Source organism: Cavia porcellus, unplaced genomic scaffold, assembly GCF_034190915.1.
Source record: "Cavia porcellus strain 051 isolate PalLab524CR breed Dunkin Hartley unplaced genomic scaffold, mCavPor4.1 scaffold_6, whole genome shotgun sequence".
NCBI lineage: Eukaryota > Metazoa > Chordata > Mammalia > Rodentia > Caviidae > Cavia > Cavia porcellus.
Genome location: NW_026947489.1, coordinates 102,040,693 through 102,056,538, shown reverse-complemented (window position 1 = coordinate 102,056,538; position 15,846 = coordinate 102,040,693). Strand labels below are relative to the sequence as shown.

The window sequence follows — 15,846 nt, the reverse complement described above, 5'->3', positions numbered from 1 at the left end:
GGATCGATCCTCAGACCTTCATACTCTGCCACTCCTTAGTCCTTTGATTATTTTTAATTTCGATGCAGGGTCTTGCTAAAGTCACTAAATTGTCCAGACAGGGCTCAACTTGTCACCAGGCCTGACTTCCTTGTATTTTTAATTGAAAGAGAAAATAATCTCTGAGCTTCTATATAATCCTGTAACTGCTGTGACTGATAAATATTAACAAGAAACTTCATTTTTGAAAATTAAGACTTCTTGAAGATAGTGCTTATCTGTAGGTTACATGTGTGTGTGATGGTAATTAAACTTTGGAAAAAACTACTTACATTAATTTTTGAAGGACTGAACCGTAAAAATGTATAGACTGACTTTATACAAAGGGTGCCCTGCAGTCAGGAAACCAAGTCTGTTAGCCTTGAACACCACAGCAAGTCTCTGACTTACATATCTCACCTAAGTTTTCTTATATAGAAAAATGAAAATAATGGGTCTTTAGTTTAAAATTTCTACCCAAGGAACACTTTTGAAGCAGTAAACACTTGATCTTTTTAGATAGAGGAAAACCAAAGCCCTCAGTCTTTGCTCTCAAAATTTTTAGGCACCTTTGAAAACTGAACGAGTTTCATAGATTGTAATTTGAAAACTATAGAATTGAAACTTTTTCTTTATTCCTGTGAAAGTAAAGGTTTAGCAAACTATTTCTTCCACATTAATGTATTCTGCTTTATTGAAGGACTGACTTTGATTGGTTAGTCTTTTGCACAGTGTCTGGTTCACTGCTGTTGAAAAGTATTGGTCGATAGTGTTTCATTTTTGTATCTTACTTGGTTTGGGTAATGCTGAACTCGGACAATGAGATGGCTTGCCTTACTTTCTTATGGTTGACACACAGTACCTGACACTCCCAACTTAAATGAGCAGAGGTTTATTTTGGCTCACATTTCAAAAGTTTCAGTCCTTGCATGGTAGGCAGCATGGAGGAAGGGCCTGAGCAGAGAAAAACTGCTCATGCCGTGGAGGACAGCGAGCAGGGAGAGCTAAGGGAGGAGCCAGGGATGGGGATGCACCAGGTCACGTATGCAGTGACCCACCTCTTCCAGCAGACCCTGCCTGCACCAGCAAGCAGCCATGATGCCCCATAGTCTCATCACCTTTCACAAGCCTGCCTCTGAGTGCAAATGGGGCTTTGCTAGGACATCCAGATATAAACTTTAGCAAGGGTGTTCCTTCTGCTTCTATTGTTGGGTAATTGAAACTATTTCTACATTAAGTGTTTGGAGGAAGGGGAAGGAAAGGGAAAATAACAAGAACTAAGACGTGTTGTGTACGTGTACCAATTCCTCCTGGGGAATGTAATCATTATGTCCTGAAATATATATATAATAAAAAAGGAAGAAAACAATGTTTGATAGAATTTACTGGTGAAATCATCTGATCCTGGTGCCAAATTCATTTGTTATTTCTAACAGTGGGTTGTTGTTTTTTGTTTTCTTAACCTTTGGGATTTTCTACATAGAAGTTCTTGTCATCTGTGAATGGGAATAATTTCACTTGTCCCAAACTGACTTGGATACCTTTAATTTCTTTTTGCCTGACTTCTCTGGCTATAAAATAGAAGTGGTTAAGAGTGAACAACCTGGTCTTATTTTTGATCACAAAAAACTTTCAGGTTTTTTTTTACCATCGTGTATGACGTTAATTGTTGACTTTTCATATGTTGAGTTAATTTCCTTTTCCCAGTTCATTAAGTTTTTATTTTGAAAGAATTTTGCACTTTTTCAGATGCTGTTGTGGTATCAATTGAGACAGTCATGTGGATTTTGTCTTTCGTTGTTTTAATGTGGATTATCACACTGACTGATTTTCTTTAATCATCCTTGCACAAGTTGTATGTTTGACAAATTTATCCACTTCTGAGCGATCCACATTTTAATATATAATTGTTCATGACAGTCACTTAAATTTTCTTTATTTATAGAGTATCAGTAGCAATGTCTCTGCTTTCATTTCTGAATTTTACTTAAGCCCCCTCTCCTCACTTTTCTTAGTCTTGATAAGGGAGTGTTAATTTTATGAATCATTTCAAAACACCAGCTCATAGTTTTACTGAATTTTCTATTGTTTTTCTATTCTTTATTTAGTTTGTTCTGCTCTGATAGTTTTAGTTCCTTTCTTTTGCTAACTTTGGTTTGTTATTTTTCTAGTTCTCTAAGGTATGAAATTAGGTTTTTTATTTGAAATTCTTTCTCTTTTGTAATGTAGCTTTTTACTACTTTAAACTTCTAATTCTTGCATACAGTACATTTTGATAGGTTGTGTTTTTGTTTCCATTTGTGTCGAGATAATTTCTAATTATTCTTGTGATTTCTTTCACCCATTACTTGCTTGAGTGTGTTGTTTTATTTCCATATGTGTGAACCTTCTAGTTTTCCTCTTACATCTGATTTTTTCTATCACTTTTGAAGAATTATTTTTCTGAATATAGAATTCTATAATTTTTCTTCCAACATTTTAAATATTTCACTGTATTTCAATAACAAAAACTTGTTTCTTCCATAGAAATGGTGTTACTTCTCTTCTGGAGCTCTTGAATGTTTTTCTGTTTTTGCACAACTTTAATAAGATATGCCTAAATCTAGATTATCTGTTTTAAGGTTTTTTGTTTTGGGTGGTTTTTTTTTTTTTTTTTTTGAGAGTGCAGATTGCTATTCATCTTGTTTGATGTTCTTGGCTTCTGGGTCTGTTGCTGGTAAAGTGCACCACTCTTCGTTTACCATCTATGGCTTTTAGTGCTGTGACAGTATTGAGTAGTTGTGACAGAGACTACATGGTCCCAAAGCTTGGCATTTTCATTTTTATTCTTGCAAGTGAGAGTAAAATAAACAATTTTAATTCTGACTGTAATTAAATAACTATATCACTTTGGGCAAATCATTCAATACATGTGTCCAACAGTTGCTACCTTTTGGAGGAATTTGAACTGCATTCTTTCTGTTCTACTCAGATTTACAAATTTGTAATTGTTTGTGACTACTGTGTTTTAAGATTTATATCTTTTTCATTATTTTCTTGGCCATATTAAAACTTTTTTAAAAATGGCAAGTGTATTCTGTGGTGGAATTTTCTTTGTTTGCAGTACTGAGGCACTCTACAACTGAGTTATATGCCCAGCCATTTTTTTTCTTTTATTTTGAGACTGGATCTTACTAGGATTCATCTTGGACTTGGGATCCACCTGCTTCAGCCTAAGTAGCAAGGATTACAAACGCGTGACCCTGTACCTATTTTTTATGTAATTTTATTAATGAATTACTCATATGTGGAGGAAGTAACAGCTACATTTCTACTTCTTAGTAATTACTTTATTATTTGACACTAAAATTGTTAGTCTTTCGTGTAGAATATTTTGTTTATAATGAGACATACACAGTTGTAATTTAGAAGGTGATTCAGTCCTGTGAATCTACTGCTGTTGTTATCTAGAAGTTGCTACCTCAAGAAATTTCTAAGGAAACACTTTTTTTCTGGCTTTGCTAATTATGATGAAATATTTATTTATTACACTCAAAACATTTTAATATTGACGTTCCATGCTTCATAATTTGTTCAGTGCTTTAAAGGACTGCAGATGAATTCTAAAATTTCCTATCACTGCTTAATTTTAGTTTTAGGAATAAAGTGAACAACATAAGGAAGTTTTCAGAATTTGTACTAGAAGTTTCTCCATTTAACTATAAATTTCAATTTAAAGTTAAGATACACTAAAATACCTTGAGGCTCAAATGCTTTTTAATCAAAAACTAAAGCACAGAGGGATGGCTGGTTTTAGAGGAGGGTAGGGGGACAGGAGGAGGGGATGCTCCTTAGGGGTGGAGGGCCCTATGTGTGTGCATGCTTTTGGGTTTGATCTCCAGCATGGGAAGTGGGAAATAAAGAAGCGAAACTCCGGTTCTCATAGAAAAATGACTAAAATACAACTTGCTTGTTACCACTAGAGAAACTTTTTGAGTCAATTCCTTTTTAACTTTCTTACTGTCTCTTTTATATTTTTCTCTCCATCTCCTCCGTGACAGAATTACTGGTCCACAGGATCTCTAGTATCTCAGAGTCTCATAGGAGCTGTGAAGTACCTAGGCTTTCAAACTAAATATAAAAACATGTCACTTGTAAATCACCTCTTTTTTAAAATAAATCTCTTCATTCCTGTTTTTTTTTTTAAGAAATACTTGGTTTGCTTAAAATAGTCTTTAGTTCCAAGCATTGAAGTATTTGACAAGACACAGTTTTAACTTATTATAGCTATAGTATAATTCAGTATTCATTCTTAATATAAATGAGACACTAAATTGACAGATCATAGATAAATTACTGTATCACAGATATTGTACAAATACATTAGAAGATGTTTTAAGTAACTGTATTGTTTGGCATTTCTGTTTGTATAGGAAACAGGAAGTATATTTGATTTTTTTTGATATGAGATTTCTTGATCTTGCATATTCAAACAGCTTGTTTTGGGCCCATGCTTCTAAAATTTTATGTTACTTAAATAAGTTTATAGAAATGTATCTTTCCAAAACAGGGTATACCATAATTAAAATATGAAAGAGTAGACTGGATGAAACTTGAGTTTGTTTGTTTTTGGTGGCTTGTCATTTTAATTGAAAAAGTGACCTCTAATGTGTAAGACAGCTATCATGTTACTTTATTATGTGTTAGTAGAGAATAGGAAATAGGCAAATAAGGCTTTTATAGATTTCCTCTCCTGAATTACTTTTTATTTACTTATTTATTTATTTATTTATTTATCCCTTAGAATTCCTTGATCTACGAGCTCTTCTCTGTTATGGTTCATTCAGGAAGTGCGGCCGGTGGTCATTATTATGCTTGCATAAAGTCTTTCAGTGATGAGCAGTGGTACAGCTTCAACGATCAGCATGTCAGCAGGGTAAGGTGGCTTTTAACAGATTAGTTTGAAGGACATTAGTAAGAATGTTTCTGAATCAACTCGTGCTTCTTGTGAGTTCAGGGACATTAGAATTGACTGAGTGGAAAGCAGCCACTGACTGATTAAATTTTGTGAATTGATATCTGATCTGTCTTGAATATCTTATGTAGCATTTAACTGCAAAGTTAACAGATTGGATTACATGTTGATGCTAAATAGTGTCACAGATTTTACCAAAAAAAAAAAAAAAATGTACCAACTTTTTAGATAACGCAAGAAGACATTAAGAAAACACATGGTGGATCATCAGGAAGCAGAGGATATTATTCCAGTGCTTTTGCAAGGTACATAATTTCCTAATTTTTAGTGTTCACAAGTTAGAATGAATTGTAACCTCTCTGTTTTATATCTCCAGTTTTATATCTGGTTTTAAATCACCTCTGTTTTATATCACCAAAGATTTAACAGTCAGCACACTGCCTCATAGACCAAATGTAGCCCATCTGCAGATTTTAATAAAGTTTTATTGGAACACTGATGGAATCATTTATTTATATTGTTTGTGTTAATGCTTTTAACAACATAGGTGAATAGTTGCAACACAGACAATCTGGCCTGCAAAGCCTAAGATATTTTTTTCTATCTACCCCCTTTCAGAAAAAGTCTGCTGATTCTGACGTAACTGTTACTGTAATTGTGGTACAGTTTTGTTGAAAACTATTACGTTATCAAGAGTATATAAAGAATTGTTTCCTAAATGTGTCGTTAAATACAAGAAATTCCATTTCTGTCTGGAGTATTTTAAATTTCAGTGTGTGCCTGAACAGTGGCATGACTTTCTGATTGTTTGAAGGAATAAACCACACAGTTTTAAATAAATATTTGATGCTTAGTAATGGAATCTAGCTTTTGTCCCTATTAATCTTTTTATATTTCTACTAGCTCAACAAATGCATATATGCTGATATATAGGCTGAAGGATCCAACAAGAAATGCAAGTATGTTAACTTACAGTTCATTGATTTTAATTCATATTGTAAATTAATTTCTTTTGGAAATTTTGCAAACTCAGATAACTACTTCTAAATGATAGACCAATTTGGATTTTTGAATGCATGAAAGAATTCATTATAAAGTCTTATATAAAATAACAGTGGTAAAAATACTTAGAAAAATATTGTCTTTCTTTAATACATGAGAGAAGTAGAAAGTCTTCCTTAAATTAAATATATTTATTTGCAGTAAAATGATACTTTGTGAAATTTTCTACAGTGATAATTTAGACCTGTATGGTTGTCATAATTATGTGTCCTAGAACAAGTTATTATTTAACTTTTCTTTCTACATCTGTAAAGTAGAAATAATAATGTTTTATAGAGTTGTCTTATAACATAAGATAACATTTTAAACATTTAGTATCCTATCTCCAATTTAGCTATTACTTTTTCAATTTAAAGCTTTTCACTTAAATGAGTATCCAAATACTCTGAATGAGGACCCCAGAAGACCTGAAATACTATAGAAATATTTTTAGAGAGTGAAGTGTATCTGTTTACTTCCTTACTTAGAATCAGTACTTTATGACTCAAGTATGCACTCTTTATTATGCTAATTTTATTAAGAATACCAGAAATAATCCTGAGTATGAAATGCATATTTGTTTGTCCCTTTTCTTTTCTTTTTTCCTGTTTTTGGAGGGGGATAATTATGGCTTTTAAAAATGACCATTTTGTTCTTGCTAATTCTGACAGATTCATATAGAAATATAAATAGGGGTGTGTTGGGCCGGAGATTTAACTCAGTAGCATAAGTGCCTACTTGGCAAGTGTGAGGTTGGGAGATCAATCCCCAGTACCAAAAAAAAAAAAAAAAAAGGAGAGAGAGTGTGTGTGTATCTGTTAACAAACAGTAGATCCATACACAGATGATACATTTGCTCATTCTTTTCATAATTAGTTTCTTTTGTTTAGAAACTATCGTACTATTAGTAAATCCATTTTAAGCGTTGTGTTTTGTTCATATTTTTGTGAGCTCTCATTATGGATTTAGTTGCTGCAAGGCTTATAACCTTATAGCTTTTCAACAAAGCTATAATTCTAGGATCTGTCACATAGTCATTTAGTAATTTACTGTAGACTTAACTGAGAAAAAATAGATGGAAATTATAACAATTCATTTCGAACAGAGACCTAACAGATTTGATCATTCTTACTGTATTATAAGAAACTGTATATCAATATGTTTCCGGTCATAACTACCTAAAGGCAGAACCAGGATTGTAATTTATATGTCCTGTGTGGCTCAGCCTTCCAATAGTGCAAAATTGAGCCTTTATCTAATTCCAAAGATGAAGCACCAGAGGGCGCTATGTGATATGATAGGAAATATTTTAAAATGCAAACTCATTTCTAGAAACAGTGAACTGGGCCTGGGCCATAGCTCAATGGCACAGCAGCTGGCTGACAAGCACATAGTGTTTAGTTCAATTCCTAGTACCAAAAAAACCCACAAAACAAAACAGTGAACCATTATTTCCCTCAAAGAAATGATTCTGTTGCTATCCTTGTTCTCATTTAATATTAAATAATAATTGAAATTATTAAACAGTGTCATGGCCTCATATTGTTACTTACAGTTTGGTTCACATGTAAGAAAAACATTCTTAAAGTAATTCATTTTGCTGATCTTTTTACTTACATTAGTACATGTTTGTACTCACTGCAGGTGACTGCTACATGTACATAACATATTCCCTTCTTTTCCCCTCCTTCTACCCTGCTTCTACTTCTGCAGCAACGCTTTTCATTTGTTTATCGTCTAAGGCCTTATGAAGTTAATTATCATGAATACAGATTGAAAACCAGATGAATAGGCCAAAGAATACAAAAACGTGTACGACAAGTGCACTAAGTCAGATATGCTTCTACCATTGTCTATACTGGATTACAAAGCCTTTTTTTCCTTTTCCTATTATCTTTCATTTTGTACTATATATATATATATATATATATATATATATATATATATTGCGTTTTTCATAGAAGAGAAACCATGTGATATTTAAGTTTGTGTGTCTGAGTTACTTCACATAATATTGTGAATATATAAACTATTTTCCTGTGTGTAAAGTATCGTCAGAAGTGATAATTACTTTTTTGTATTTAAGTGGATATTGACAGTATAAAGAAATGTAATAGCTGAAGTTACCAGTTTTGTGACTTGGTCTTCTTTGGTTGGAAGGCACCTAAAAGATAATTAAGAGAATAGTAACAAATGAGTAGGATTTGTAGTAGTAACAGTAGCAGTTGAATTTTTTACATTATTTTATATCCCAGGGAGTAACTTTATATAATAGGTGCTAATTAGGAACCTAAAAGCCTAGGGGTGGAGAAGTAAACTTGCCCAAGGTGATGCATACAATTGAGTGGTGATGGCAAAATTTTAAATCAGAAAGGATTTTATTTTCAAGCTTGGTAGTGTCTTTTTTATTCTAAAATCTCAGTCTACATACTTGAGTTCTGAAGTCAGGATTCATTTTAGATCAGTATGTGGCTTTTAAAAATATGCGACGTGAGCACGCTGTTATTACTGTCTTTTCACTTCCGCCTCGCAGGTCATGTTCCAGGTTGGTAGAAGGTAACTGGACTGTATATCCATGAACTCTCTAATTATCAGGGTGTACCGTAGGAGCATAGTAGGACAGAATGACCAAAGGAAGCCCAATTTCAGTGACACTGTCTTTCCTGTTTTCATTATTAATAGAATTTCTAGAAGTGGATGAATACCCTGAACACATTAAAAACTTGGTGCAGAGAGAGAGAGAATTGGAAGAGCAAGAAAAGAGGCAACGAGAAATTGAGCGTAATACATGCAAGGTTAGATTACATAATTATATTTTTAATTGAAAAGTGCCATGTAAATTTGCCATTAAAGTTAACTATAATTTTCATTAACTATTTAATTGATTCTATAGACAGTTTCACTATCAGGACCATTTAAGTAGCATAAATGAATAGCCCTCAGAAATAAATTTTGATTTGATTTGATGTTTAAACACCTAGTAAAATAGAGCAACAATGTTCGATGATGGCAAGGCTGCAGGGAGAAGGGCATTCTCATATCCTATTAAAGAAGAGTAAATCAGCCAGACATGTTGGTGGACATCTGCAGTCCCCAATGCTTGGAGGCTAAGGCAGGAGAATCAAAGTTAGGGACCAGGTGTGGCAACTTAGCAAGACTCTGTCTTAAAATTAAAAAGGATCAGTACCGTAGCTTTATGGTTAGGGTACTTGTCTAGAATGTGCAAGCAAATAAAGAACAAAGCATTTCTGAACAAAAATTGAGTAATGTTTATGAAAAACCTTGAGCAGAGTCACATTCTTATATAACTTATCTTACACAATATTACCTAATCATCATGGATACTGCAAAAATTTTGGCCACAAACATATTCATCACAGCGTTTTCTAAACTAGGAAGAAATTGCAAACAGCTTAAATGTATATCAAGAAGGAAATGACTACATAAATTACGATATATGCTTTCAAAGAGATAGTTTCATTAAATGAAAAATACAGACAAAATAATCACAAAATACTATAATTTTTTAAAATATAGACAAAAATATAGACAAAATAATCCCAAAATACTATAATTTTTTAAAATTATAGTATTTAGACTGTTAGGAAAAAATCACATACAAAAGAATTAAGCTTTAACTCCTGGCCTGCTGAGTTGGTAATGGTTTTACATTTTCTAGATAAAATTATTCTGTTTGCATCCTGTGAAACAAGTAATGATGGAAAATAAATTGGAAGTTCATAAAGATAAGACATTAAAGGAAGCAGTTGAAATGGCTTATAAGGTATGTTCAATTGGATTATTGGTTATTCCATTTTTATTAATCTAGTGCATTTAACAGTGTGATGATTTCCTGAGTTTTTATTATATTTAATAGTAATATAAGCATTGACAATAAACTTGATAGCCTATTAAATTTGTATCTCTCTTACTTCCCTTGGGAACATGCTCAGTTTTTAAAACTTCTTCACTAGGAAAGCCAGTTAGGTTTTCTATATACCAGAACTAAAGTCAGAAACAAAATAGTTACTTTTTCATCTTATTCATTTACCAAATATTTATCTAATGCCTTCTCCATGAGGCATTATAGATACCAGAGAAAACACATGTTTGTAGAAGTATGTGGTGTCCTTTGGCAGGCATAGAATCTGTAGTGTTTGTAGTAGGTATAAGATACCCTCCTGTAACTAGTGTGATGTTACTATATACATGAGTTACCAATTCTGTTCCAAATTACATTAAAAAACAAGGTACATGGTCTGTGTGGCTGATTTCCCCTTACATTTCTAGCTGAGTAATTATAGAGCAATACATTATCATGTGTTAATTTTGAGTCCATCTAAAGTTTAGAGTATCTTTTTTAAAGTAAAAATGTCTTTAAGATACGTTTAGTGCTTCACTTGTATGATTTGAAAATAATGATACATGGTTATTTAAAAATAATTTTTAAGTCATCTCTTTAACTTTTATGTCTTTGGTGTAAGTCATAAATACATAGATTTTATTGTTCGTTAGGACGTATTGGTAGGGATATTATGCACCAAACTAAAACACTATATATATTTTTTTTCTCTTGCTATTGGGGTTGTTTTTCTTTTAGATGATGGATTTAGAAGAGGTAATACCTCTAGATTGCTGTCGCCTAGTTAAATATGATGAGTTTCATGATTACCTAGAACGATCATATGAAGGGGAAGAAGATACACCAATGGGACTTCTGCTAGGTGGAGTCAAATCAACATATATGTTTGATCTGCTGTTGGAGACAAGAAAGCCTGATCAAGTTTTCCAGTCTTATAAACCAGGAGGTAGGTGATTTTATACTGTTGAGTTATACTGGGTTTAAAATTTTCATGATAAAATTTTTGAAATGAATATATTGTAAATATTTTATGTGTCTGATAATGTAGAATAATTTTGATAGGTTGGGAAGTACTCAGCAACAGGCTTGGAATAAAGTTCTAGATTACTTGCAAAGAGCTATGTACAGAATTCTAATGAAAGGCGCAGGAACAAAACTTCTGGTTTATAATCTTCAGTGAGGCAGTGAAGTTTTTCTCCTCTAGTATGTAGTACTGGATTGTTGGTACTGAATGGTCCTATATGCTCTGCTGTAAAGCAATGAATCAGTCCCTTCCCCGCTCCTACTACCTTGAGGCAAAAAATGTGCGTTTCCATAAAGTCTCAGAAATAGATTCAACCCTGTTGCTGCCAACATTTTAATTTTTCACCATCCTTTCTACTTCTACAGGTCCCAGGGACATTTTTGCTCATTATTATCTGTCACATTCACTTGGTACATTTGAAGTTTTTTTTTTCTTCTTCTTCTTCTTTTTTTTTTTTTCTTTTTTTTCCATTGAGACTGACTTGAACAGTGAAGTACCATGCCCCTGGTTTCTCCAGAGTAACTAAAGGCAACTAACATGGCCTTTCTCATCTGGAGTTTTCTAATAATCACTGTGTGCAAACCATTGAAAAATATAAGAAAAATCCAAATATTTAACCAGTGTTACAGAATTCTTATTACTCTGACCGGCATGGTGGCACATGCTTGTAATCCTAGCACTGGGATTTCCACGAGTTCGACACCATCCTGGGCTATACAGTGAAAGCCTAGCTAAAAAAACAAAACAAAACAAAATTTAAAAAAAACGTACCATTGTATCTTGATCCTATCTCCTCCTGTCTCCTTTGTGTCAGTGGTAAATCAGAATTCAGTCTTAATGATCTGTATACTTTTATCCCTGAAAGGTGAACCTCATTATGCACTTTCAAATACTGTCCTTTATTGATCCCATATACCTCCTTATTTTATGAAGGCTGCTCTTTCCAAAATACATAAAGGATCATATATCTTATACCCACTACATAATACTCTTCCAGGGTCCCTGCCTTCCAAGGTGTAGAAAAGACTGTAGAAACGAGATGGTGGTGCCGTTGGATTCTTTTTTTTCATATACAGTCCCTTTGATGGACTTTTGGGCTAGGTAGAAAAAATATGACTAAAATGTAACATATATAAGTGTTAAAGCCAATTTTTTTCTTAAAAAAAACTCTAAATGCAACTATAGATTGGAAGATTAATCCTGTCCATTGTTCATCAGTATCTCAGAATATTTTGTCACTTACATCATCAACACAGAAGGAAAAACTGAGGGTTGACATATACAGGTTAAAACAGAGTATTTATTAGATCCAGTACTTTGAAACCATTTATTTTAATAAAAATTTAGTTATAAATGTCTCCTAAAAACAAAACAAGAAGCAATGATAAAATTGTAATATGAAAGATTTAAGTAACAAAACAAACACATACACCAGACCACTTTTTATGCAGAATTTTCCATTAGATGTAGAGAATATTATTTTGAGGCGAGGAATCTTAGATTATGAATGAAGTTATGAGTGGTTTAATTAAGGTTGTTCAAAAGCAATTGGGGTACTGTATTAACACCATTAGTATTTGTTTTACAGTCTCTAGTTGTATATTTAAGGTTGTAGTTTTGGATTTATGTTTTTAATGCACTTAGTAAAATTGGCACTGATGTTATATTTTAGGAGAAAACAAAGCATATATTTTTAAAAATCACTTTGACTTTTGTGGTAATATGTAGTACATGAATCCAAAATATTTTATAATGAGTACTGTTTAACATTTGAAGAATAATCTAGGAGAACTTATTAGCCTCATTTCTATTTATGTATATAGTATTGCTTATACTATGATCAGTTGTAAAGTTCTTAACGTGCTCTATATAATGTACACTGACCATGTTAATAATTAGAAATTATCTTTGCTTCTACTTGGAAGCAGTTTAAGAACACAATGCTCATGTGAAATAATCTTAAAAGCTAACCTCCAATTATGTTTTTATATCTTCAAATGTGACAGAAGTGATGGTGAAAGTTCATGTTGTTGATCTAAAGGCAGAAACTGTAGCTGCTCCTATAACAGTTCGTGCTTACTTAAATCAAACAGTTACAGAATTCAAACAACTGATTTCAAAGGTAAGTTTTAAAACTGTTACCCAGGTATTAGTAGTGGAGTGTTAATAGAGCTGTCAGGTGGAGAAGCATTAGCTGTATTGTTCCAGTTAGTGATAAAGAATGCATGGCCATTCTGAAATTTTGAGCTGTAAAAAATATTATTAAAAGTATTCAAATGTCCTTGGGCCAAGAGACTAATCCACTTCAGTCAAATGTTTATTATCCTTTCAAGGGTCATATACTTTATAGAACCTTAAATCACACAAACAGACAAAACTTTGCAAAATTCCTGAACTTCAGGTTAAGAATCCTCAGTGTAGTGAAAAGTGTTCACTAATTTTTTTTTTTTTTTTTTTTTTTTTTTTTTTTTGCCTTTTTCCTTTTTATCGGTACCGGGGATCAAACCCACGACTGCCTGCTTGCAAGGCAGGCACTTATGCCGCTGAGCTAAATCCCCAGGCCCGATGTTCACTAATTTTAAGTCAAAAAGTTGGATCCCATTTTCAGCCTTAGGACTTATGATGGTCTTGTGTTTTATCTCATCTAGGGGTGTTATCACTCACAAAATAGGTTTGTCGTACATATTTATAAATGTTTGTGAAAAAGTTGCAAAGTATCATGTAAGAGTTGGTGGTTATTACTATGTTTTAAAAAACAACAATCATTTCTACTTTTGTCAGTGTAATATCCAGGAAACAAATCATGGTGTGAAGTCATTTGATGATTAAATTGCTTGTACTTACTATGTTGATTGATTACTTTATGTATTTAAAAGATAGGAATCCCAGAGGTAAAAAAAAAAAAAACAAAACTCAGTTCGTCTAGAGTGTAAGTACTGAATAGATACATATCTTATTTTCTTTTCTCATTGCTGAGACAAAATACCTGGTACCCAAAGATAAGAAGGAAAGGTTTATCTATTAGCTTACAGTTTGTAGAGGTTTTGGTCCATAATTGACTGCCTCCCACGGAGGACAGCATGAGAGAGGGGCATCACAGAGGAGAAACAGTCCTTGCAAACTGGGGCAGGCAGAAGGTAACCAGCAGTGATGTAGCAAACAGTGACAAGCAGCCCTCTTTCTATCCCTTATATTTTATCCAGGCCACCTGCCATTAGGGCAGGTGTCGCTCAACACCCTTAAGCCTAGCATCACACCATGAGTCAATCCCAGCTTCACATCCTTGATCTCAGTATCACATACCCTAGATCCAGCCACCTCCAAAAATCCCATCTAGGACTGCATGAGGCCTTGGGAGGATATCTAGATAGAAGTCCTAACAATTCAGAAACACAGGCACATACTTTAGTCCTTTCCCTAATGAAGCTAATACTCTTACTGGGAGAAAAATATGTTTAGAGAATAAATGCAGTTACAAAAATTGTGTCAACAAATACAATATTTTATTGTTTAATAAGATTATATAATTTAGTCTTCATAATTATTAGTTGTATTGAAAATAAATTGCTTTTTATTTATAAATAATTTGTAAATAATTTTTATGGGTTCATTTCATATGAAACTCAAGAGTCCACAAATTAAGGATGTAGAACTTCAGAATAACTTGCTACTAGTTTGATCTCATTTACTTAAAAGCATTAACAACTATTCATAGACTGCAGTAGAGCCTACCATAGTCCAAAAAGTTTAATAGTGTTGGTTTGAAATCAGTTCTTGGACACTGAATTCCTTGGAGTCATATCACCTTATCTAAGTGATAATTGTGAAAGTAATAGGGTCTTTCGTGAAAAATTTTAACCTTTAAAATAGTTTCAGAGCATGTATGTATAGATGATACTTCAGTCTCCTAATTTATAGCATAATTAATGGATGCGACTGATATTTTTTGCCTTGGGTTCTCTCAAAATTTTAAAAGCTCTACTAAAATTATTCTCTTAATTTTCTTCTTATACTTCTGAGAACTCAGCACTGTGTTTGCCCCATGTTTCTAATCGGGCAGAAGTGCTTTTGAAAGAGTACTTTCTTAATTAAATTGCTTTCATTGTAGGCCATCCATTTACCTGCTGAAACAATGAGAATAGTGCTGGAACGCTGCTATAATGATTTGCGTCTCCTCAATATGCCCACTAAAACTCTGAAAGCTGAAGGTTTTTTTAGAAGTAACAAGGTATGTTTTATATTTTCATTGCGATTTTCTGTGCTCATAATTTATGCAGTTAAGCTCAAAATGCCTTAATAACCACTTTATTAGCCTGGCCTCTAGACTCTCCACCATCTGTCTGGAACTGACCTTTTAAATTAACAAATTTAAATTACCCAAAGTCTCCCAGTAATTGCCTTCCTCTGAAATCAAGCCAAAGCAGGCTTCTTTCTATCCTCCGTAACAGGCTTGCTGTTCTTCCTCCTCTTAACTTTGTTCACATTGTGCCAACGGGGAGCGTTAGTTCACCGCTGCATTGATTTAGAGCCCTCATGAGCCCTGCTTTGTTGGTGAAGCCTCACCTCGTGGGTAGACATGTCTTGTGCACTTAGTTCACCCTTACACTTCTCCCGGAAGACAGAACTTCATACTCAGAACCAGACATGCCTAGTGTCACCTTTTCTATTTTCGTTTATTTTAGTCAGCTTAGTCTTTTGTCTCATTTAACCTTTTTAGTGTTGTTTTATTAATCCTATGTAATTTTTATTCACTCAATTTCTTCTAATACTTTATAGAAAATCTCAAACTGTACAAAGTAGATAGTGGTGCAGTGACCTTCTATTCACCTCTCTCCTGTAATTATCAACTCACGTTTCATCTGTATTTGATCACCTACTTCCCCTCGGGTTATGTAAAAATTCCTCTGCATTGTATTTCACCTATGTACAAATAATGTGAACATAAAT

General features: G+C 33.3%; 1 protein-coding gene across 4 annotated transcripts in view; it reads left to right on the top strand.

The window, feature by feature from the left end:
* The window catches only part of Usp47 (ubiquitin specific peptidase 47), a 100,100-nt gene that overhangs the window by 67,980 nt on the left and 16,274 nt on the right, over positions 1-15,846 (top strand). For all 4 annotated transcript variants that reach the window (XM_013148076.3, XM_003465756.5, XM_013148075.3 and 1 more), the window contains 8 exons: positions 4,802-4,933; positions 5,201-5,277; positions 5,876-5,931; positions 8,696-8,808; positions 9,693-9,797; positions 10,614-10,821; positions 12,906-13,021; positions 15,008-15,127. In XM_013148076.3, the coding sequence (XP_013003530.1) occupies positions 4,802-4,933; positions 5,201-5,277; positions 5,876-5,931; positions 8,696-8,808; positions 9,693-9,797; positions 10,614-10,821; positions 12,906-13,021; positions 15,008-15,127 (927 nt within the window). The remainder of the gene's footprint in view (positions 1-4,801; positions 4,934-5,200; positions 5,278-5,875; positions 5,932-8,695; positions 8,809-9,692; positions 9,798-10,613; positions 10,822-12,905; positions 13,022-15,007; positions 15,128-15,846) is intronic.